The sequence below is a fragment of the Tachysurus vachellii genome, chromosome 15, assembly GCF_030014155.1.
Source record: "Tachysurus vachellii isolate PV-2020 chromosome 15, HZAU_Pvac_v1, whole genome shotgun sequence".
In the NCBI taxonomy this organism is placed as follows: Eukaryota; Metazoa; Chordata; class Actinopteri; order Siluriformes; family Bagridae; genus Tachysurus; species Tachysurus vachellii.
The window spans coordinates 35,634-60,240 of NC_083474.1; the positions used below are offsets into that span (position 1 = coordinate 35,634).

General features: G+C 37.4%; 2 protein-coding genes across 4 annotated transcripts in view; both read left to right on the forward strand.

The window, feature by feature from the left end:
* Nucleotides 1-296: 296 nt before the first annotated feature.
* strn4 (striatin, calmodulin binding protein 4) lies at nt 297-14,155 on the forward strand. Its single transcript, XM_060888109.1, has 16 exons — nt 297-644; nt 2,638-2,741; nt 2,992-3,065; nt 3,161-3,239; nt 3,323-3,508; nt 3,665-3,836; nt 4,237-4,396; nt 5,137-5,249; nt 6,567-6,742; nt 8,389-8,436; nt 8,566-8,687; nt 9,635-9,802; nt 10,125-10,265; nt 10,723-10,821; nt 11,625-11,711; nt 12,376-14,155. The coding sequence occupies exons 1-16, from the start codon at nt 420-422 to the stop codon at nt 12,543-12,545; spliced, it is 2,124 nt and encodes a 707-aa protein (XP_060744092.1). The 5' UTR covers nt 297-419; the 3' UTR covers nt 12,546-14,155.
* A 2,557-nt stretch (nt 14,156-16,712) lies between these two features.
* prkd2 (protein kinase D2) overlaps nt 16,713-24,607 on the forward strand; it is a 28,526-nt gene continuing 20,631 nt past the window's right edge. Inside the window, exons 1-2 of one of the 3 annotated variants that reach the window (XM_060887738.1) lie at nt 16,713-16,993; nt 17,089-17,548. In XM_060887738.1, the coding sequence (XP_060743721.1) occupies nt 17,225-17,548 (324 nt within the window). In that variant the 5' untranslated portion in view covers nt 16,713-16,993; nt 17,089-17,224. The remainder of the gene's footprint in view (nt 16,994-17,088; nt 17,549-24,607) is intronic. The other 2 variants (XM_060887737.1, XM_060887739.1) reach the window with 2 other exon arrangements.

Below are 24,607 nucleotides of genomic sequence, written 5' to 3' on the forward strand. Positions count from 1 at the left end.
AGTAACATTTTAAAGAGTTTCCTCTGACACAATGGCGGTATTTTACAAGAACAATTATAAATAACAAATAATAAAAACGAACAGTTTGTATAAGAAGTGTTTTTATTCTATTAGCAAAAAAAACAAAAAAAACAAAAACAAAAACGTAACTTCAGCGACGAAACAGCATAAATATCTCGGAGGAATGTGTTTAAAAAAGCCCTATAGCCCTATTGCCCTATTGCCCCATAACCCTCTTTCTCACTACTTTTATTATGAAACTTAGCGCACTTCCCCTAACGGACCCGATACAGGAACATGCCGAGGATCACAATTTGGCAAAGCCACTGTTTGGGACAGAATGGAGTGCTGGTGAAACACGGGCCTTTGTGTTGCTCCGTATCTCAGTTTGGTGCTTCGGCGACATCGTGAACACTATAATGGACTCGGACATTTCCGGTGACGGCGGAACAAACCACAGCCATGGGGTCAGTGGTACCGGCGGGCCGATGAGCGCATCCTCCCGGCCACGGGAGCAGCAGGACGGGGACGCGGCGGCAGCAGCAGCGATGTCGTTACCGGGGATTTTACACTTTATTCAGTATGAATGGGGTCGTTTTCAGGCAGAAAAATGCCGCTGGGAAGCCGAGAGGGAGGAACTAAGGGTTAGTTTACATCACCTTCTGTTCCGGACCGCACACGGTGTCTTATGGGACAAAATGACACCGGGTTTATGTTTACATTGTGCTTTAAATCGGAGCAATACGAAAAAAACTAAATCAGTTTATATACAATTCCCTTTTTTTCATCTCGGATTCATCTTCACTATTGTAGTGTATTAACTTTATACACTTCAAACTTTATTTATTCATTAACCTTAAATACTCACTTTATCATCTCCGTCTTCAGAGGAACCAGAGCTTATACTGGGAGAACTGGGTTAGACCTTATACTGGGAGAACTGGGTTAGACCTTATACTGGGAGAACTGGGTTAGACCTTATACTGGGAGAACTGGGTTAGACCTTATACTGGGAGAACTGGGTTAGAGCTTATACTGGGAGAACTGGGTTAGACCTTATACTGGGAGAACTGGGTTAGACCTTATACTGGGAGAACTGGGTTAGACCTTATACTGGGAGAACTGGGTTAGAGCTTATACTGGGAGAACTGGGTTAGAGCTTATACTGGGAGAACTGGGTTAGAGCTTATACTGGGAGAACTGGGTTAGAGCTTATACTGGGAGAACTGGGTTAGAGCTTATACTGGGAGAACTGGGTTAGACCTTATACTGGGAGAACTGGGTTAGACCTTATACTGGGAGAACTGGGTTAGAGCTTATACTGGGAGAACTGGGTTAGAGCTTATACTGGGAGAACTGGGTTAGACCTTATACTGGGAGAACTGGGTTAGACCTTATACTGGGAGAACTGGGTTAGAGCTTATACTGGGAGAACTGGGTTACTCCTTTGTTCTTCATATGCATATAAAATGATGAGGCAAAAGGGTCAAATCTCCAGATTCTTCTGAAATCTCACTAAATGTGGGATACGTGTTACTGTTGTGATGTGATTCTTTTCAATTGTTGTCATAATCATAAATAACATTTTAAATAATATACATTTTAATAAACATACAACGTACACATACATTTCACATAACAGGGTGTAGAAACTATGAGGAGTTTAAGTTGATCATAGCTGAAAACCCCCACTAAAAGCTTATTATAATTTTTTATTATTTCTATATTGCAGTAGCAGCAAAACAGAAATGTAAAGATTTATATTAACTGCAGTTTCTAAATGTATAGCACACTGTGTGTAAAATTCTATACATCTTAAGTAGTAAGGACAAAGTAATGTATTATATTTACTAATACATTTGATTTTTCTGCTGCACATAATACAATGTGCATAAAATCCTTTTCTGTGTTGATGAACAATCTTATGGAGTTCTTTCATTATAACCTTTCAATGTTCTTCTCTTAATAGCATTCATTATGACTGTACGATATTACAGTTATATTGCATGTATTGTGTGTATCAAGGTTGCAATACGATAAACATATTTTCAGGATATCTCATCATGCTGCTTATGTAGTATTCCATGCTCTGTGGTTGCTGTGGCCTCCTGGATATGTTGGTGTTCCTGAGCTTACGTGATTGATTAGGTCACAGCTAAGGGTTTTGATAACTATCTGTTGGGTTTATTTAGGGTTTCAGCTTAATGAAGGCTGCTTCAATTTCAGTGACTGTTGTTTGGACATAATACAGAGAATTATCCACACTAAGCAATCCACTTACCACCCTGTCAACTACTATCCAAAATCTTTTGCTTACTTCTAGTGGCATTAATAACTCCTCACAACACCTCCTGTTTTAGAGATGATCTGACTCAGATCTGTACCCTTGTCTATTCTTTCCTAGAATATCACGTTGTAAATGTTAAATTGTAATTAGAAATTTAAACGCCAATGTTTCTGAATAGTTAAAGCCTCTATTAAACCCGACTTGGGCTTTTGAAGCTTGTTCAGTACGTGCTGAACAAAAACTGATGCAACCTTTAGAGTTGCCTTTGTGTATGCGTTTATTCTCATTACTATGGTTCTATATGCTACTCTGATATTCTATTTCATTTATGTTGTCTTTCCTGATTTTAGGCACAGGTGGCATTTCTTCAGGGAGAAAGAAAAGGTCAGGAGAGCATGAAGCAAGATCTGGTGAGGCGGATCAAAATGCTAGAGTACGCCCTTAAACAAGAACGGTGAGCTCAGCTTCACTTATACAGTTGCATTAAAGGCTTCACAGGTAGCATTTATGGCCAGTTTTATACACTGAGCTCCAGATGTTTTGGCTCATACAGATGTGTGTACTGTGCCTGATATTTGAATAGTTAGATTGAAAAATTCATAAAGCACATATATGTTTCATTTTGTGGTGTTTGTGCTGATGTTGATGACGATTTAACACTGTTAAAACTTGGTGATATTTACACATTGGTTTTGTATCCTAAGGGCCAAATACCAGAAACTGAAATCTGGCACTGATCAGAGCCCAGAGAAGAAGCCAGAGACTAAGAATGAACCAAGTAAAATTTCTCTCTTAAATATATAAAGAGTATATAAATTACTCTTATTGTGGATTATTGTAATCTGCGGGATTGACATTATCCTTGTTGTGCAGTTCCCAATGGTCAAGGAGAATTTGACACTGAGACAGCTCATCAAATGGCATGGAAGGAGGGTCGCCAGTTGTTGCGCAAGTCAGTGCTCTCTCTTTATAGTGAAAATAAGAAGCAATGCATCTCGTTTTTTGAGCAGCTATAAATGTGAGTGTAATATGCAGGTACCTGGAGGAGGTGGGTTATTCTGACACTATACTGAACATGCGCTCCAAACGAGTCAAGTCTCTGTTGGGTCGCTGTAGCCCAGAGGTAAATGGGCCTCTGCCACAAGAACCTTCCCCAGATCCCAAGCCCCATGGAGGAGGAGACTCCCTACTTGTACGCCAGATAGAGGAGCAGATCAAAAAGTAAGAGAGAGAAACATTTTAGAACATTGGCATGGTAAAAGAATTACATGGTTTGTAGGATAGAAACAGGATTCAAATTGGAGTGAAATTTCTTGTATAATTAGCATTGCAGAAATAGGAACTAAGTATTTCTTGTCTTTGTTGTATAAATGATAGAAATGCTGGCAAAGAAAGTTCTACAGAGCACACTGGCAGGTCAGTTTTGGATAAAATTCATTTCCTGCGTAGCTGTGATGATGAAGATGACAGTGATGAAGATGATGATTTCCAGGGAATAGCCACAGATTGCATTGATGGACCACATAAAAACAAGAAATCCAGAGGCAAGGTTAGAAGTGATGTGAACACATACACCAATATATTATACAATGGACATAAAAACTACACCTGTTAAAATAGCAAGTTTTCATTGTTAAAAAAATGAAACCTAGATCAATTTTCTACCCTTAATGTGAAATTACAACAACTTTCAATAAGGTAGTTGTATGTGTGCACAACCATAAACTAGTACTTATTTTGAAGCACCTTTTGGTTCTATCACTCAGTCTTTTTGGAAAAGTGACAGTAAAATGTGTCTAAAATTCTGACATGATTTCAATTTTAACCTGCATGTGTAAAGTTTTTACATCTATTGTATGTAATCGCACCATATTCCTCCACTTTAATGTACAAAAACACCCAGTGAAACCACATTTTAGTCATAATTAGATATTTTGTTTGTTTGTCAGATATTTGGAGAACCCATGACCACAGGTCTAGACCCTGAGGATGAAGAAGATGAGGAGGATGATTCAGAAGATGCCCTCAGTGAATTTGACTTTCTGGGTTCAGGAGAAGAGGGTGAGGGAGCTGGGGAGGCATGCGTTTCAGGAGACGGCCGTGAATTAGGTATGGGAACTATGATTCAAGGCGCTTGTGGTAAATCTTTTGGAATCGAAATCCAGGAGAACAGAGAAGATGTATAAGTGATCTACAGTAACAGGGTCTAATCATGTTTCTAGTGAAAGTAAAGTCTGTATGTTTCTGGAGTAGGTTTGGGACCTCGACTGAATTAATCAGGTCCGGTCTGACGTTCCTAAGCATAGGTTAAGACCAAGCAAAATAGGAAAGCTTTTACAGCTTCACAGGATGTTTTTTGTTTTTCACACCATTCTTTGTAAACTGTGGAGACAGAAAAATCCTGGAGATCAGCAGTTTCTGAAATCCTGAAATAAAGTTTCTGCTGGATCATCTGGTCTGATCCCACAGAAAAGGTACTGTTGCACAAATTGCTGAAAAATGAATGGTGGCTCTGATAGAAAGATGTCAGATCACACAGAAGATCCCAGCTTGCTCACAGCTTGATAAGGTGACGCTTGTACACCACCCAAAGATCCTACAATGGACACATACCACCTGCCTAAACACTGCCACTTCTCAGATTTTCTGGAGCTTAGGAGTGTTTGGTTCTGGCATAATTAGTGACTGAAGTCTAACCTGATGATAGTTACACGTGGCTCTCTTGCATTCATGAGATTGCAACCTTGCGGTCAGTAGCACAAAAACTGTCACATACAGAATGACGCAAAGGCAGCACAACATTTGTGTTCATTATTTCTATTTTCAATTTATTTTTTATTTTGCTGCAGGATGCACTCTGGGTTTCTCATCTGATGTTTTCATACTGGATACAGTTGGAGGAGGAGACATAAATCTTGGCGAGTTGGCTGACCTTACTGTCGCTAATGACTTTACCATTGATGTAAGTTGTGTTTGTTTGTTTGTTTCTTGATGTTGCATTTTAAACAGTTAAATGACGACCCAGACTAGTTATATCTGGGCTAAAATCACAGATATCAGACTTTAATTTAAGCTGATGTTAATGTGAACATTAACTGAAGCTCCTATCTGCATGATTTTCTGTTTTGTTCTGCTGCCTGATGATTGGGCCATTGGAAAATCTGAGTGGATTTGATAAGGGCCAAACTGTTATGGCTAGCCAACTGGATCAGAAAGCAAGACTTATTTATGCACATGGGGAATGAAGGTTAGACCGTCTGGTCTGATACCACAGAAAAGCTGCTGTAGCACAAACTGATAGAAAGGAGTCAGATCATACAGAACATCACAGCTTGTTGTGTAGCTGCAGAGCGTCAGAGTGACCACACTGACTCCTGTACACCACCCAAAGCTCCTACAATGGACACATGAGCATCAGAATTGGACCATGGAGCAGTGGAAGCAGGAGGCCTGGTCTGATGAATCATGTTTTCTTTTACATCACTTGGAAGGTTTGTGTGTGTGTCACTTACCTGGGGAAGAGATGGCACCTGGCTGCCCAATGGGAAGAAGGTGAGCTAGTTGAGGCAGTGTGATGGTCAGTGCAATGTTCTGCTGGGAAACCTTGGAGACTGAAGTTCATGTGGATGTTACTTTGACACCTACCATCTGCATAGACACAGCTGCTGACCAAGTAAATACCTGATTGAGTGTCTGTAGGATGTGCTGGAAAAGTCTGATCTTCGGAGGCTTCAGCTCACATCTTACAGGGCTTAAAGAATCTTCTGCTAACATTTTGGTGCCAGAAACCACAGCACAACCTCAGAGGTCCAACCTCGACAAATCAGAGCTGTTTTGGCGGCAGAGGTGGGACCTACATAATATTAGGCAGGTGGTTGTAATGGTATGACTGACGTGTGTGTGTGTGTACGTACATGTTATTGTTGTCATAAGTTAGGAAGTAATGCCTGGAGATTTAGTCCTTTAACCCTGCAGGCTAAAGATCTAATGATCAGGTTGTGATCTTGTGGAATGACTCGGATCTAAATTCACTTGGAAATGTTACTCTTGCCAGAAAAATGAGACACATAAGCAAATGATAATTAAACAGTGTATAAATTAAAAGAAATTCAACCAGGTTATTAAGTCGTCGTCGTTGTCCCCCCCCTTTTTTTTTTACCTCAAATATTTTTTCTGTTTTGTCATTTGAATTTGTGTTGGTTGATATTTCAAATCTTATTTTTATGTTTTACATCAAAAAGTGTGTGTAGAAGTTTTTTATACACTGTATGTTTTTTAGCACCAGGACAGTCAGGAAGAGTTTAAGAAGACATGGAATCCACGCTTTACTCTCCGGAGCCACTTTGACGCTATCCGATCACTGACCTTTCACCCAACTCAGCCTGCACTGTTGACCGCTTCAGAGGATGGAACACTAAAGCTTTGGAACCTGAACAAGACAATGCATTCAAAAAAGTGAGCTCTTGCACCTAATGTCCTGTGTTTTTTTTATAAAACTGCAATTTATAATGATGTGTGGCATTGGAGGCATGTCAGGTGTCCAGGAGCTTGAAGCTTAAGCTTGAATTTGAACAAGGTGAAAGCTGGGAATTATTTGAGATCAAGTCTTGTTTATTTTTCTGTTGACTTTATGAATAGCAGGTGAATGTATAAAGCTCCAGTTTCTTTGTTTGTCTTCAGTTTCAGTTGAACCTTTAGGGCAGATTCAGTCACCCCTGGGAGTTCATTTGCACCTCTTTTCTGAACAATGCAGTCTGTGTTCGCCTGATATTTATATTAGCAAAGAATTGTTAATACACGTGGTGGTGGATTCAGTTACATGGAGGTTACTCTTAAAGAGAAGCCATATGTCTGGAGGTCCATACATTTTTTACTGAGTGTTTAGCTGGTATCAAGGTCAGAACAAGGCAAGTGGGTCAGGACAAGGCAAGAGGGAAGCACATACCTGTTGCTAGGGGTAGTTAATTATTTCCGTCAGTCGTTTTAAAATGACCTCCTAAATGACTTGCCAAATTAAATGTGTGAATTTGTGAAAAATTTAATATTATTAGACTTAATGAATGTAAAGTTTCACAGACATGAGGGCATTTTTTTGTGCTTCCATCATTAAATGGTACTTTTCACATAGACAGAATCCTGCCCCAGGGTGTGACTGCTCTAAGGGGAAATCCCCATGAAGAGGGTTTAAGCAAATCCCCCACTACCCTCAGAGCCTCTTTGACACTCTCTGTTTTGTATTTAGAGGAAAGCCTTGAAGCAACATTGAAAGACATTGTGCAACTTGAGAAATATTTGACGTCTACTTTGGTGGATGCAAGTGAGGGTCTGGATGAGGTCAGTGAGGGTCTGGATGAGGTCAGTGAGGGTCTGGATGAGGTCAGTGAGGGTCTGGATGAGGTCAGTGAGGGTCTGGATGAGGTCAGTGAGGATCTGGGTGAGGTCAGTGAGGGTCTGGATGAGGTCAGTGAGGGTCTGGATGAGGTCAGTGAGGGTCTGGATGAGGTCAGTGAGGGTCTGGATGAGGTCAGTGAGGGACTGGATGAGGTCAGTGAGGGTCTGGATGAGGTAATTTTAAACTTGATAATTGTTATTCTATATTTTTACACTTCTGTAAAGCTGCTTTGAGACAATGTTCACTGTTAAAAGCGCTAAACAAATGAATTGAATTGAGCCCTCCGTCATGGTGCGTTTTCCTCAATCCCAAGTTTGTGCACCTCATTAGATGTCTTCAGTAGGTGGATTGAAGATTTTTTTTTTTTTATGTAAATTTTTTTCCTGTTCAGTCTTTTCATAGATTCATAGATGACAGATGGCACACATACACGCCCCACACTTCTATACACCCCCCCACACACACTTCTATACATCCCCACACACCGTTTACAAAGTTCCACCAACAAAACCTAATTATTCTATTACATAAACGGCTTGAAATGTGTTAAACAAGGCAAGTTTTGTGTGTAAAGAAGCTAAAAACACTTTAGTGCCAGACAGATGTCAAATGGAAAATTAAACGGTTATCAGCCAAACAAAAAAGTAATCTAAGAAAAAAGCTTGTAATGTTAAGTTGCACGACCTTTTACTGATTTGTATCATTTCAGGGGAGCAGCACTGGATGTTGAACCTATTTACACTTTCCGAGGACATAAGTGAGTGTGAGATTCAGTTTTAGGTCCAAGTTTGATTAGCGTCAGTATAAGTGTGATTGAATTAAAGATTTATTTTAAGAGGGGTGTGTGTGTGTGTGTGTGTGTGTGTGTGTGTGTGTGTGTGTGTAGTGGAGCAGTCCTCTCTTTAGCCATGGGAGAGGAAGGGAAGTATTGCTACAGTGGAAGTCTGGATGGAAGCATACGTTGTTGGAAATGTCCAGATCTTAATGTGGATCCTTATGACAACTACGGCAAGTCTACAGCATGGTTATTAACATTTATGTCCATGTATTGTGTATAGCATTTGTAACACACTTTTTAATATGTTAAAAAAAAAGTTTATTGTAGATTTTATGAAATGTTTGTCTGAGATTCCAAGCCTAGATTAGGTTGAGCACATGGAGTACCAACTAATGGCAGTAACTATGCTAAAGGCAGTAACTACGCTAAACCGACTTGCCGGTTGTAAATTTGCGTTAAGACCGACCTTTTTTTTTTTTTACTCTTCAAACAACTAATACAAATTCTATTGTTCGAAAATCTATTGCACGAATCGATTGGACAAACCAACACAAGTTTCGAAAACGAAAATAGGAAATTGATTTTAACGGCTTTCTCTCAGAGCACGTCCAGGTTTTTATTTTTTTTTGGAACGCATCACACATCAACTGCAGCTTCAGACACAGACGTATAACAGCAAATAATCCTTCTGCACAATGTTTCTCTTTTTACAACTGAAATGTGAATGGTGTGTTCGACCGAAGGCACGGGTTTAAGACCCAGTCAGTGACGTCACGATATGCTAATTTGTTTAAAGTCATACCTACGTAACCACCATCACCAAAATTTTACTTTTTTTTTTACATTGAAACTTGAAAAAAAAAATATAGACCTACCTAAGGACCCCTTTTTTTTTTTTTTTTTTACTGTTACTGCAAACCAAAATATTTTTAAGGATGGCCTGACCAACCATGAATGTCATTAGCAGCATGTGGTAATGTCTCTGGGTTCCAGACTTCAGTCATTCATATGCCATGTAAACTCCCACTCATCATTTAAATTGATTTATTATTCTTTAATAATATTAATTTGTCCTCGTCCAATTAATTAAGATTACAAAATTTCAGTAATGTTTGTTACCAAACATTTTCCAAATATGATTTTAAACTTTTGTTGTGTCTGTTTGCATATATTACAGACCAAGGTGTTGAGAGTGCCGTGTTATTAGGACATGAAGATTCAGTGTGGGATCTGGTGTATTCATCCAACCTAAAGCGTTTGGCCTCCTGCTCCGCAGACGGCACTGTGCGTATCTGGGATCCTCAGAGCTCCACACCCTGTATTAGTGTTTTAAATAAATCCAAAGGTGGGTGTTTTATCCCTGCTCCCTAACGATCTTACATAGAAATGAACATATATAAGTAAATCTTACTGTCTCGTGTGTGGTCCCACCTGCTCCCCCCTCCGGGTGGTCTGCAAGTTCTCATTTTATTATGAAAAATCATATATGGAGAGATCAATATATCATATAGTTCTTTCATTAACAATAAATATTTTACCAACATCCCCAAAACAGCAGCTAATGTTGAGTTACTTGTGCTAGGAAAAAAATACACACTATGTGAATACAATTTCAAGTAAATAGTATACTATTTTCAAGCTCTTTGACTCAATGACTCTGTCTACAGAACGTGGAACACCTAGTTCCATTGCCTTTGGGAGCGTAGACACGTCCCAGGCTGTTGTGTCCTTTGCTGGTGGTGAGACAGTCCTCTATGACCTCCACACAGAGCAAAGCATCATGGTCCTAGAAACCCAGACAAAGGATGGTGAGCAACATGAAATAAAACGATTGGTTTTCTCTGTCTACATTATAATCAGTGATATTTGTGATTTCAGTCCTATTCAGTGTTACTTATACATTACGCTGATACACACTTAGTGCTGTTTACTTTTCTCTTTCTGTATGATTTAGAATCTCACTGTCTAATGATGGGTTCCCTTTTGAGTCTGATTACTAAAACGGTTTCTTCCAAATGTCGAATGCCAGGAGTTTTTCTTGCCCATTGGGGAACTAAATCTACATTTGGATTTATGTAAATGTAAATGTGAGACTTGTTAAATGTCTTTTCTTGAATACACAATACACATAGAACTCACTTACACATTGCACTTTGCAAAATAATAATGCTCCATTTAAAAAAAATCCCAGCAGCTTTTTTATTTCTAAAGAACACGAGTAAAATCAGCAACTACATAATTTACATGAGTTTATTGTATCTGCAGAGAATCAGCTGATTAACTGTGTGGTCAGCCATCCATCCCAACCCATCTCAATCACTGCCCATGAGAACCGTACCATCCGCTTTATGGACAACAAGACAGGTGTGTGTGAATTTGTGGTGTGGTGTGTAAAGGAGTATCCTGGCTGCTAATTGGATTTTTGTGGGACAGTTAACAATAACAATACTACAAATGTCCCTGTTCGATTTGGGAATCTGGGACTACAGACTTCTACTGTGTAATTAGCTGCACACTGTGTATCCTAAACAGCAAGATGTTTTTTTTGTTTTTTTTAATAAAGATCATTTTAATAATAAAGAATAAAGGTGTACAATTTGTACTCAGTGCCATATAATGACAGGGTGGAAACAGAATTCTAGAAAAATCTTTAAATTTATTAAAAAGAAAAAACTGAAATATCACATGTACATAAGTATTCAGACCCTTTAATTCCAGCCTCCAGTCTGTTTCAGTCAACAAACTTTGCACACCAGGACTGGGGATCCAAATTATGTCCTTTCAGTTGAATCTACCACAGATGGACTCAAATCACGGTGCAGGAACATCTCGGCAATCATTAAGATAAATGGGAGGCTTCTGAGCTAAATTGCTAAAGTGCAGTTGCTAAAGGTCTGAATACTTATTTGATATTTCAGTTTTTCCTTTTCAGTTTTCAAAATTTCTAGAATTTTGTTTTCACTTTGTCATTATGGAGTACTGAGTCTAGATTAGAAAGAAAAAAGAATTTGAACGATTGTAGTATCAGGCTGCGGGGGTCTGAATATGTTTAAATGCACTGTTATGGAACTGTATTGATTTTTCCTTTCCTTCCACCCTCTTAATGCTTCTGTCTTCTGTATTTTTTTCTTTTCTTTTTTTTTTCCTACTTGTCTGTTTACCGACAGGGAAAGTGATTCACTCCATGGTGGCTCATTTAGACGCAGTCACCTGCCTAACCACTGATCCTAAAGGCAGTTACCTCGTCTCTGGCAGTGAGTATATTAAGACATCTTGCTTCTCTTTGTTTGGTTTAAATATCACTTGTTTGTTAAAGGTCTGTAGAGCACGCAGTATAATATATTCTTATTAATACATAATTTTTAACCCTATGCAAAGTACATTTTAGACCTACATAAAGTAGTAACATAAATGGAAATGTAAAGAGCAAAATATGAACATACAAATATAAACTGCTATAAAAATGTAATTTAATTTTCTTCACATGCTCATTAGAGCCCTGTCATTAAGGGTGTAAAAGACCCTACTGTTTTTGGTATAGTATAGGAGTGTTAGTATTGTCATGGTGAGAGTCGCATGATGTAAATCAGGGAGTGTGGCAAAGGATCCCGCACTCTGAGCTGAGCTTCAGTTCCCAGGCAGGGACCCAAATCGGTCACTGAGGCTACACAAGCCAGTTCACTCTCGGTGTCAGTCCCAAGCGCAGATAATATGGGAGGGTTGTGTCAGGAAAGGCTTTAAATACATACGTATCAAGGATCTGTCTTAGTGAAGCCCTGACAAGAGCAGATAAATAGGCAAAATAAATAGCTAAAAAGAACAAGCGTCTCTTATCTTCTATATCTTCTAAATGTCTCTGTGAATAAAATACATTGTCATGTGTTTAAAAAAAAATATATCACCTTTTCTTTACCTCAGGTCATGACTGTTCTGTTCGCTTGTGGATGCTGGATAATCGCACATGTGTGCAGGAAATCACAGCCCACAGAAAGAAGCATGATGAAGCTATCCACGATGTGGCTTTTCACCCTTCACAACCTCTGATTGCCAGCGCTGGAGCTGATTCCCTCGCAAAGATCTTCATTTGACCGTGTCATCACAGTTAATTCTCAGAAATAATTGGTTAGTGTAAATAGGGCTTTCCCAAACCTAAACAGTTAACACTAAGGTTGGTGACTAAGCTCAGGCAAAACCTGTAAGGCAGTAAACTAATCAAACACCTTAAATGTTCTTCCTGTCACCGCAGCACCAGTGATGCACCAATATGAAAATCGCTGGACGATACTGGTTACTGGATTCAGTATTTTCCTGCCAGACTTATATAATGTTACACTACATTCTCTTAGACACACACCACAAGGTTAAACCTTTACCTGGTGTGACACGTCCTCATATGGCTGCAAATAAAATATATTACCACAGGGACAATTGGGTTTAATTAACAGTTTAGGTGAACGAATTACAGTATTTTTCAATTCTGGGTTCTTAAAAAAAAACAAAAAAAAAAAGAACTTTTAATGAGCTTGTAATTTTATTCTCCACAGACAAAGTGTACAGTTCCAAAGTTCAAATAAACCATAAAAGGTGAAAACCAGACATATTTAAACAATTTACATTTACAGTATATGGGGGAAGCCACCATCTGTAGTTTCTCCTCTGCACTCCTATTTGGTGCATAGATGGCAGTGTACATGTACAATAGTGTATGAGCTATACATGAGTCACGGTTCACCTGAATGTTGACAGTGCATAAATGATGTATGGATATCTTTGGCACACTACTAATTTGCATGCCATGACTGTTAAAATCTTAAAATAGATAAAAATTATCTATTAAAGAATATAGCTATCATGAATTAAGCAAAGCTCAGATCTAAATTGCATTGTTTATATGACTGAATAAGATATTGTACAACTTTGTTGGTTATTGCATCACTATTGTGTGTTTTCCCTTCATCACGCTCAGTCCTGGGCCAAAAATGTGCCATTCAGTACCATCCAAAATCCACACACCGTTGTATTACTGCACACACAGAAAACTGAATGGCCTGGACTACATATCCATAATACCATCGCTTCCCTTTGTTTTGAAATTCTGTAGTAGTTACTTTATCTCGTTGTCTTTCAGCCTGTTTAGTGTGTTGATGTACCATCATTGGAACACACAGTCGACTGACTTGTACATGCGTTAGTCATATCATCATATTTGTGTGTTGATTAGATTTCATACTTTCATATCCTTTATGATGTATTTTTAATAACCTGCTTGTTAAGGCTTGGTGTTTTATATCTGTAGCCAGAGAACATTAGCTGAGTTGACTGGGCTGCACAGTGATAGATTATCTGTGCTGTTCACAGCCCACTGTCACAAATATTGGTGCTAAATTATTCAGTATCAGGGAAGTGTTGCAAGTTTTCTTTATCTCAAGCCTACAGCTGGTTTAAACCTGCCTTTGCTCTAAACCACAACATTTTCTCAGTGTGTGCTTTGTTTTTTGATCTGGAACATGAACAAAAGAGGGAATGCAAAAGGTAGAATAAAAAAGAGAAAGAAAGTAAAAGAAGGTGAACGCTTCACCAGTTGCAGTTCCTCATTCTAAGGCCTATTATTTTAAAACTACTTTTATTTGAGAAAACACTTTTTCTGTTGCAGTTAAACTGTAATGCAAACTATTAAACACTACATTTGGAGACACGGTCCTTTATCAGCCAGTGTGTTGGATAACAACTAGGGTTTTCTCGAACAGATTTTTTATGCCCTATAATTTGAAGATCACTGAGTGCTTCCCCTTACTCTAATGAGAAAAACAAAATAGGGTCATCTAGGGCCATGGAAAAGAGCAGAGTCTTCTGTATAGACAATGGTATTATGGAGCAAACCATATGATGGAAGGGACTAAAAATTCACCCACTTCAGTAGCTTTAGCCTTTAGAGTAGTTGTGGACAGTAAAGGTCGTGTTTTAATGCTTTAATGTTGTTTTGTTTACTTACATCCTTTACCGTGATTTCACTAGTATAAGAGAAATTCCTGGAAGTTAGTTTATAAGCTATGCAAAGATGCAGTAACTCATTCTGACGTAGACCAAATGTAACAAAAAGGGTTTGCATTCATTCAGATTTTTGTCCATCCTAGAATTCAGACAGTCACTTCTGAGTTTCTCCAAGTTTAGTGTTTTTCAGCCTCCACTGGGATGTTACAGTGAAGTATGATGAGAATTCCCTTAGTGACTGTAATGCAAGTTAATTGTCCAGTCAGTTAAGCACACAACCTTAATTAGTTTTACAAATTAATTCCTAAGGGGTTATTTATCACGACACACGAATTAATGGTTCGCTTTAGGCCAAATTACATTTGTGACTTTAAATGGTTTATCATAACATTTTTATCATATAATCCTATGTGATTGCGTTTAGTTTTAATAAACCCCTGTTTCTGCAGGTTCTCCAGTGATTTTACTAAATTGAGTTAGGTTTATTATATTAATCAGAATAATTTTAAAAAGTTATCATTGCACAAATCTCTGCTTTTGCCACCTTATTATAGTTGTTGATGACAGTCGTATAATAAGTGAACAAATCCTTTTAGACCAAAACCTGCAATGCAACATAAAATTGTCAGAAAGCTTAAAAACTGGAGTTATTTAAAGGCAAGTCAGTCCTGTGCCACGAGCCAAGGACTTTCCGTCTATGTATATTGTATCTGACAATTTATCACTATGTGATATTTTGTACATCATATTAACCTACATTTAAACATTATCCTTTAACATCAAGGGATCAAGGCCTGCATGTTATTTATTTATTATGTTGTTATACATATTTTTAAACTGCATTATAGCTTCTATCAAATTAAACTATTTCCTGTCATTTCTATTTTGTTTTAGTTTGCAGTTCTTGTTATTGGGAAGGTAAATAAAATTCAATAAAAATAATTTTGTACATAGAGTGCAGTACAGCAATATTGTATTTGGTGTTTATTATATTTCTCTGGAGAATGTGATAAAGGGAAACATCAGAATATCGCTAATCAATATCTCCATGAAATATGACTAAACATGGACATTTTTAGAGCCAGGCTAAACAAAGTTTACTTCCTTACGAAGGTATAGTGGATTAAAACACACCCCTGTTAAAATAAGAACAAGATTATTCATTAATTTTTCACATTTAACAAATTTCCAGCAAAGTGTAAAAACAAACATGTTAAATGTTTTAAAAGCAAACAAAAACTTGGTTGCAGGAGATGCGCACATCTGTGTAATGCTTTGCTAAAACACCTCTTGCTTCTAATACAACACTCAACTTCGCCAATTTCACACCTTTTGAATGATCCAGATCTCTCAAGATTGATCCCATTGTGAGTGGATCTCCTGTGCACAGCCCTCTTCAGCCTAATACACAGATTTTGGTTAAGATTTAAATGTGTGTTCAGTCCGGGTTGTTTTTAGAACACAGATTTTTTTTGAAGCTGTTCCTTTGTTGACTTGGACATGCCTTTTGGATTTGTGCTGAAAACATTTATGCTGTCATCAAGCTATCACACAGACAGGCTTGGATATTTGTTTGCTTGGTTGGTTGTTTCCATGAGAAAGGGCTTTTAACTAATATTTAAAAAGGACAAGTGATTGTTATCTTAAGCATGGAGTGACCAGATTGTGTCAGATGTTTCCGCAGCTCCCTTAATGTTGCTGTAGGTCTCTCAGAAAAAAGAAAAGAAGAAAAACAAACCTTTACAACTTTAATGATGCTTTTAGTTACTGTACATTCATTTGAACTGACTTACTGTAGCACTGCATGACCTTTTATGCATATAGGTGAAGTGATTTAAAATCATGATTTTTTTTAACTTGCACCATGTTTGTTCACATTGTATATTGTGTATTTCCCTAGTTTATGTCACATTGAATAACTGTTCACATTCTGAATAGAGAAGAATGCTAATATGTGGTTATATAGGCACAGGGACTGAGGAGTACAAACACACTAGCAATGAAAGTGTTCTGGATAGGGTGCAAATTGTTAGTCCCAAGATAAACTGAGAACAGCACAGGCCTTTTCCAGGGTGGGGAATCAAAAGAAAAGAAAAAAAATCAATCAAATGAGTTTGGAGAGCAGGAGGGGCTCGTGAGTCTGTAAGGAACAAAAAAGGCCCTTTTACAACTCCTATTCCAGCCAATTGGCTGAGGTCTCTGTCTGTCATTGCACTTCCTCCTCAGGCAAATACAGACAGTTTGAGGTGGAGACAAGGGAGGGAGTGTCTACAAATTCTCAAGGCTGTACTGTTTAGTTCAACTCGACAAGAAACCGAAACGGTTCAACTTGCAAAGCAAGCTTAACCAGGCGTTCTCTCTTGACTTGACTATTTCCTGTATTAGGAAGCCATCTTGTTTATGCGACATTACTTTTTCTTTTTAATCTTTTGTACTTTTTTTCTTTCTTTTTTTTTATTGTGGGTCTCCTGCTGAAGTTTGGACTTTCTCCTTCTCAAAGCAGCTTTCGAGGAGCAGGACAGGAAGAGGTAGGGGGAGCCTTCAGGTGGGAAGGAAGAGGCAGGCTTTCTGTTTAAAACCTAAGTTTAGTTATTTTAGTTAAATTACAAGTCATAGTTTATACTTTATATTTTTCCCCAGTCCTGTTAGGAGAGCTCCACAAACAGGATTGCAACAGTTTGAGGGAGTGAACTGTGTGTTGGCCTGTCTGTGTACGTCTTGCTCCCTCACGCCCCTTGCTCTAGCTCCACTATCTGACTGGCTTTAACATTTCAGGATGGCCAATAGCAGTCCCGTAATGCCGTCAGCAGCCCTATCTCCTGAATTCTTCCCTTCAAGTGGTTCTTCTCCCCCGGGGTCTGTGGAGACACAGCATGCCACACCAGTTTCCTTGCCTGCTGTGTATACACTAGGCTTCCCTGCTGTGGAGACCGTGCTTTCCCAAGGGCCCAGTGGGACCAATATGTCTGTCAATCCTCCTCCACCAGCTGGAGTGTCTTTCATTATCCAGATAGGACTGACACGAGAGTCAGTGCTTCTGCCACAAACAGCAGATATTACATATGTCAAACAGATCGCCTGCTCCATTGTGGACCAAAAGGTAAGTCCCTGTTATATTATTCCATGTATATGTTCTATGTTTATGTTCTGTAAAGCTGATTTGAGACAATGTCCATTGTAAAAAGCGCTATACAAATAAACTTGAATTGAATTGAAATATTATTATTCATCACACAACTTTTACATGTATTTTTAAGATTATCATCTAGTCATCAAGTGGCTACAATGAAAGAGAGACTCTGTCCTCCATTTATATCATTTAGGGAATTAAATCTTTCATATTACAATGAATGGATTTGAGTAGATGAAAATAATTACAATTGTACATGAAATTTACTCTGTACATCTTGTAGATCTTCTCACAGTATAGTCACTTTTTTTGGTTATTTTGACCATTCAGACCATTCGTTCAGCTGTTTGCAAAAAAAAAAAAAAAAACTTAAGAAATACTCCATTCATTGTGATGCAAAGACACTTTAAATTGCCTGTATTCTGTATTCTGTACTCCGACTGAATGTAAAACGATTGTAATCCTGAGTGTAATTCGATTTGTTTTGTTTTGACTACATTCCAGCACACCAGGTGAAACACAGAGCCTCCTGACTCTGTTCATTCAAAAGCTCTCTCTGTTCCACTAATGTTTTTTCATTGGGCTGTAAACCCATGTGGCATTTAAGAAAGAAGGTGCTATTATTATTAGGTAGAAGGACTGTGCATCTTTTGTTTTAATTATACCATTTGCTATAAATGAAAAATAGTAAAATATATATTTATTGAGACACATTATAATCCCTGTATATACAAACAAATCATTATACTGTAACTTAATTCAAACTTACCTTTTATATATATATATATATATATATATATATAAATATAATATTTATATTTTATATATATATATATATAAAATAAATAAATTGAATAAATGGAAACTACATTTGTTATTTTGGCATCTATACAGGAAAAAGCTGAATAAATCCATGGAGAAACATAATGAGTTAAAAAGAGTGCTCATTATTGGGGCACAGAGGAGCTTCAGTCACAAAGCCTTTTCAACAGGCTAGTGTTTCAGTGACTAAAGGAGACATCTACATTTAGATCTACAGTATGTGAAAGTCATCAATGAATAGGGTTGGAAATTGCAGACATTCAGTGACTTTCTTGCTTGTGCTTTCGTGTGATATGTTTGGGGCATTTGCCTTCTTCAAAGAAAGGGTGAAATCTCTCTTATTCTGACAGATCATGTTTATCCTGAAGGGAGTGGTCTTTTCCAGGATGTCTAATCCCTCTATCCACAGGGGGCAACGGTTTCACTAAATAGTCTGATGAGTCTATGAAAAGTGTTAGTCATGTGCTATATACTACTAATACAGTGTTATTAATGTTATTAATTGTTTACTTCTGTATGAAAATGAAATAAGGGAAAACCTGCTTATTCCTGTAATGCCTAACACCACTTGAATACAAATAGTAGCAGGATCTCGAAATATTGCTTGAAAAATTGAAGCTCCTTCTTCTGTTTGCTCCATATTTTTAGGTTTGACACTGTGGACTGACTGTTTCATCATCTTGTTGAAATCTATAGCTAGGGATGAACACCATAGCAAGTGAAGCTGAGTTTTAACAGAACTGATAATGCTAAAGACCAGAGTGCTGCCGGAGTGCAGCCCCAGAGCTTACTGTGGATAAGTGGGGCTTCTTCCTTGTCCTTTGGTGTCTTCTGGCCACAACACATAATGGCAGTTTTAGTTATTGTAAAATAATGCTTTGAAAGTCCTGGTGTTGCATTTTCCTTTGATGCTCTTAAGAAGCGATTGTTTTCTGCTGGGATTACAAAGAGCTTGTTGTTATGTTAAACTAATCAACTCCTGTGTGTATCTAACATTGTGGTCCATACAGTCAGAGAAAGCAGTGTGACTAAATACAGTAATTACACGGGTCCATATAATTTAGACATAATGATTTCATTGTATTACTATTTTATATTGATCTCTTATGTGGCACATTTGGGCAATCAGTAGTAACTACTCTTTATAGCGATACATAATTGGGGAATGATGTCTGCTCTCATGCCGTTTCCTAGAATTCTTCCCCCACATATTCTGAGGGAGGCCCTAATGTGCAAAAAAGGGAAGCAAGAAGGGAAACAATGAAAGAAATGAAAGAAATAAGAAACACCCCCTTTGCCATGTCCTGCCCATGCACTCTTCATATTCTGTAAATATATATATAATTGTCATGTGAAGTGATTTCAATGAAAATACCCAAGTTATTGTTGTCTGTGTAAAAGACAACCAAATGACATCTTATAGAAGCAGAAGAATCCTTTATTTTGTCACAGACACATTTCAGAATTTGGAGGTTGGGGTCAGATCGCAGGGTCAGACATGTTGCAGTCCCCCTGGATCAGTAAGGATTAAGGGCCTTGTTCAAGTGCCCAACAATGGCAATGCATGAGTTTGAACCCTGATCCTCTGATCAACAATCCAGAACCTTAACCCCTTTAGCCACAACTTCCCCATAAGCATGTTCTTACACACAAGAATGGCTTCCTCAGCTCACTGGAGGTATGTGCAGGGATGGGTTAGGTTCTGCTGCACTAAGGTAATATCAGGTTGACATTAATGTAGGTCTTCACTATTTTTAGTGGATTTTCCTCTGCATAGTTCTCAGAAAAATACATTTTAAAGCCATGTTTACGTAGAATCCTTGGTATATTGGGCTAACATTCAATTATCAAACTACAAATAATACAGCAAACACATTTGTGTGATAAAATCCTGCGAAGACAAAAAAAAAAACACCAGAAGTAAATATTTAAATAAAAATGTATCTTATTTTTCCAATTGTCAAAAAAAAAAGAAATTTACAATCATAAATACGTCATAACTTCAACATGTATAAACTATTTTAGGTAGTTAAAATTTTTACATTGAGGTCATCCTTAACAATATTCTTGTTTGCTGTAACCCGACCGACCGTCAATTTAGGACCGACTCAATTTTTTATTTTTTTTTTGCTTTAAGTCCGACCGACTTGCCGGTTGTAAATTTGCGTTAAGACCGACCAATTTTTTTTTACTCTTCAAACAACTAATACAAAAGCAATAAAATAATATTAACGGGTTCAGGCACCATAATACATTTAAAAAATTCATTAAAACAGCTCGACACCACTTTAACTTGGCACGAAGTTCTGGAAAAACTGTCCAGCATCAAAATGAGGTTTGTGATGATGCGCGCGAAGGTACGGGTTTAAGACCCAGTCAGTGACGTCACGATATGCTAATTTGTTTAAAGTCATACCTACGTAAACACCATTACCATAATTGTACTTTTTTTTTTTTTTACATTGAAACTTGAAAAATATATATAGACCTACCTACCGACCCTTTTTTTTAACTGTTAATGCAAACCAAAGTATTTTTAAGGATGGCCTTACTAAAAATTCTTCTGACCATAAAGCTTCAGTTGTGACCCAAATCTAATTACCCAACACTCGACTTGTCTGTGTTCATTACATAACATTTTAGTAGTAGTTCATTATAACACACGTTACTACAGTTACTATATGGACGTTTCCATGAATAGAGCAAAAATAAACAGAACAATTAGCCGTACTGTGTCTCGTTTTTATTTAACTGTTGTTCACAAGCAATATTACACTAGCAATCACACTGTTGTACAGAATTATCATCATGAGATTGACCAGTAAATACAAACTGCCTGAGCCATGACTGTTATTTAACTACATGCTTTGACTAGGGTTAAAGAACAGTAAAGATAAAGACAGTAAACAGGTGAACAGTAAAGATCACTATAACTGCTCTAGGATTCTAATTCCTTTAGAATTAGTTCAAAGCAATTTTGCAAGTCAAGACCATGTTTGATGCTACATTAGATCTAATAAATGTGAACTATTTTACTATTCAAGGAAACATGCACTCATGTCTATAAACAGGAAGTGGAACAGCACTTGAAAAAGGAAGTTGTTTTGTTATGGAGAAGCTTTATGTCCCATGCATAACTCACAATAATAATCACGGATGGTTGTCAGGAATTGAACTCATGGTCCATAATGATAGGGTGAACTCTTGTCTGCTTTGCTACTCAGGAGACTCTGCGTGTTAAGTAACTGTAGCCTTTCTGTCAGCTTGAACCAGTCAGTATTTCCATCCACAGAACTGCGACTCACAGGTTTTTTATGTCTAGAGACTGATGGGTCTGGAACCAATAACCATGAGTCTAGGATCTCATTTTGATGATTGATGTGCCCATTAACGTAACACCTCGACCTGTATCTGCATAGTTTTGTAGGCACATGTTGCTTGTCCACTAGTTCATTTAATTGTGCTTCCTTTCGCTCTTTCAATTTATGCTTTCACAACTGGGTGGTGGATTATATTTTTGGGTTGTTTGTATGTCCATCTTGGATTCTCATTAGTCAGATCTTTTCAGAATGTGTAGTTGAATGTTAGATTTATTTGGACTGATCATTACAATTAAGAGAAGAACTGAATAGATTTTGGAATTGATCAGATATTTTTCTTCAATAGCTTTATTTCTTTTTGAAGATTTTTAAGGGTATTTGAGTCAAACCGAAGTAGACTTGGTTACAGCAGAGTCATCCAGGTCGTTCCACTTGTTTCATGAACCTATAGAATCACTGTAGCATTCCTATCAGCTTGCAATAGGACCTCTTATTCTAGATTACTAAAATCTCTCAGTGCCCTTTATTTCCGTTCCTCCCCACCCTCTTATGTTACGTCCCATGAATTGAAAGCAGGCATTGTTTTTGAAAGTTAGTCCTGGGTAGTGCACAAAGTTTGATCTATAATAAATCCTGAACTGTGCCAGTGAGTTATTTGAGGGTTTGGTGTATACTTGTTTGTGTAAAATATGTTTAAATTGCAATATTCAGCCTCCGTTTGTATGAAATAAATGACTATTGTTTTTTTAAAAGGATTAAAATCATCATGCTTCTTTGTTTTGTTTTTCTTCACTTTAAATGTTCAGCCTTAATAAAAAGATACTTTTAACTTTTAAAATATACTGAATATGCATTTATGTAACACAAGGAAGTGCTCATGTTGTTTTCAGCTTTGGAATTTAAATGTTTCAAGCTCAAACATTCAGAATTGTTGCACTTCCATGTTAAGTCACATGCAGCATTAACATCAAGCCTGACATAGAGGAGGTTTGTCCAAAATCCCATGTTGCCATGAAAAGTAAGTGGAATCATGAATTGAATACTGAAAGCCTGGCTTATTGAGACTCGTAATAGTGTGTAATGTTCCAGAATCTGGTGCCTTTGTTCTTGGGCACTTTTGTCGTGCAGCAAGACTGATGTCATCAAACAGCTACTGAATATCTTATTTTAACTGGTATAATGTGGTTGTGTAACTATGTAAGCTATAATGCATTGTGTTCCAGAGCTATTGGTCAGTGTGTGCTCTATATATTTTTATGGATTGGACAGATTGTGACCTCTAGTGTTTAAATAGTGCTGTTGCATTAGTAAGATCGCTCAGTCCAACCATGCACAGTGTCAAATTTGTCAAATATAGACAAATGCTTAAATGTGTGTGTTCTTTATGTGTGTGCTTCACTGTCTGCTTCACTGCCTGGTTTGTTACAGTGAACATTAATAACCAGATGCTACAACTGAAAAAACAATATAGTGTTTGTTAATAATTTTGCAACAGCTGAGTAATTAGAAAACAGAAGTAGCTGATTTACAATTGTAATCAAATTACATCATGAAACTACTGTATTTAATTTTGTAAGGGATAAATCACATGATTGTATCATCACACATTTATAGAATCCCAAGTAATGACATCAGATAAAGAGATAAAAACATACATTTTGCTCCAGCAATATTCAGCACTGAGAATTTTTTCCATTAATTCACTGGACAAGATTCATTACCAACTTAAACTTTAGGATGCAAAAGCATTTGGTGGAAATGAATAATAATTTATTTAAGTACTTTTCCCTGTCATGGTCATTTTTTTTGTTTTTATGGGTAATCATGATACTGGAGTGTTTTGGTAAGGATTTAGGCAATGAATATGGAAGCTCAGGTGTTGTTTATGAAGGGTTAAACACAGAAAAGAGTAAAGTGGGGGTGTAAGAGTCTTCTTAATAATTCTACTCTTAAGACATCTGAAATAAAACCTTTTTAAAGAGAATGGAAGAAACATCAAAATTAATTTCTGTTAATTCTGTTTTTGGACACCTGACCATCACACCCATGTGTGGGCTCAGTGGTGTGACGGAGCTTTACCCTAGCTTACCCAAGTGAACTAGCTGAATTAGGTTTAGGCCAAATATTAGACAAAAGAACAGAAGAGAACAAAAAGGAGAAAGGGAAGGACTTTTATAATTCATCACAGTTTTCACAGGTGTAGCTTCCCAATAAAGACCGTATGAGAAATACAATCCTCAGTGACACAAAGCAGCCTTACAAACTGTGCTGTGCTGTTTCCAGGCAAATCCTGTGGAGACACAGATATGATTACAACAGTGTCTATTGTTTGCCTACTGTGCAAACATGCATACTAACATTGGCCTGAGAATACACTGCATGTGCAATCAGACTAAGTGACTGGATAGCATAACAAATTGTATTAGAATTATGTAATGGTGCAGACAGACAGATAGACATACTGTAAGCTTGTTGTTTAACAGAATTTGTTAAAAGCTTTTCTGATTGAGAGATTTATTATGTAGCTGTTCAACTCCTTTTATAAGATTCTATCTTATTAGTATTTCTAGGTTATATCTAGATTATATATCTAAGTATACCATATATCTAGATATACTATACTAGATATGTAGTATATTTTATGTTTACACGTATGTCCGTCATGGTTTCGAGTCAAACAGTAAAATGTTTAGTGACACTGTGATGTCACGCACAGTGATGTTTACACACACTGTTGTTCTATGTTTGTGTTCAATAATGATTTAGAATAGTACATAACCCTAACAAGTCCTAACCCTAACTCTAGTACATGAGTACAAACCCGATTCCAAAAAAGTTGGGACACTGTACAAATTGTGAATAAAAAAGGAATGCAATAATTTACAAA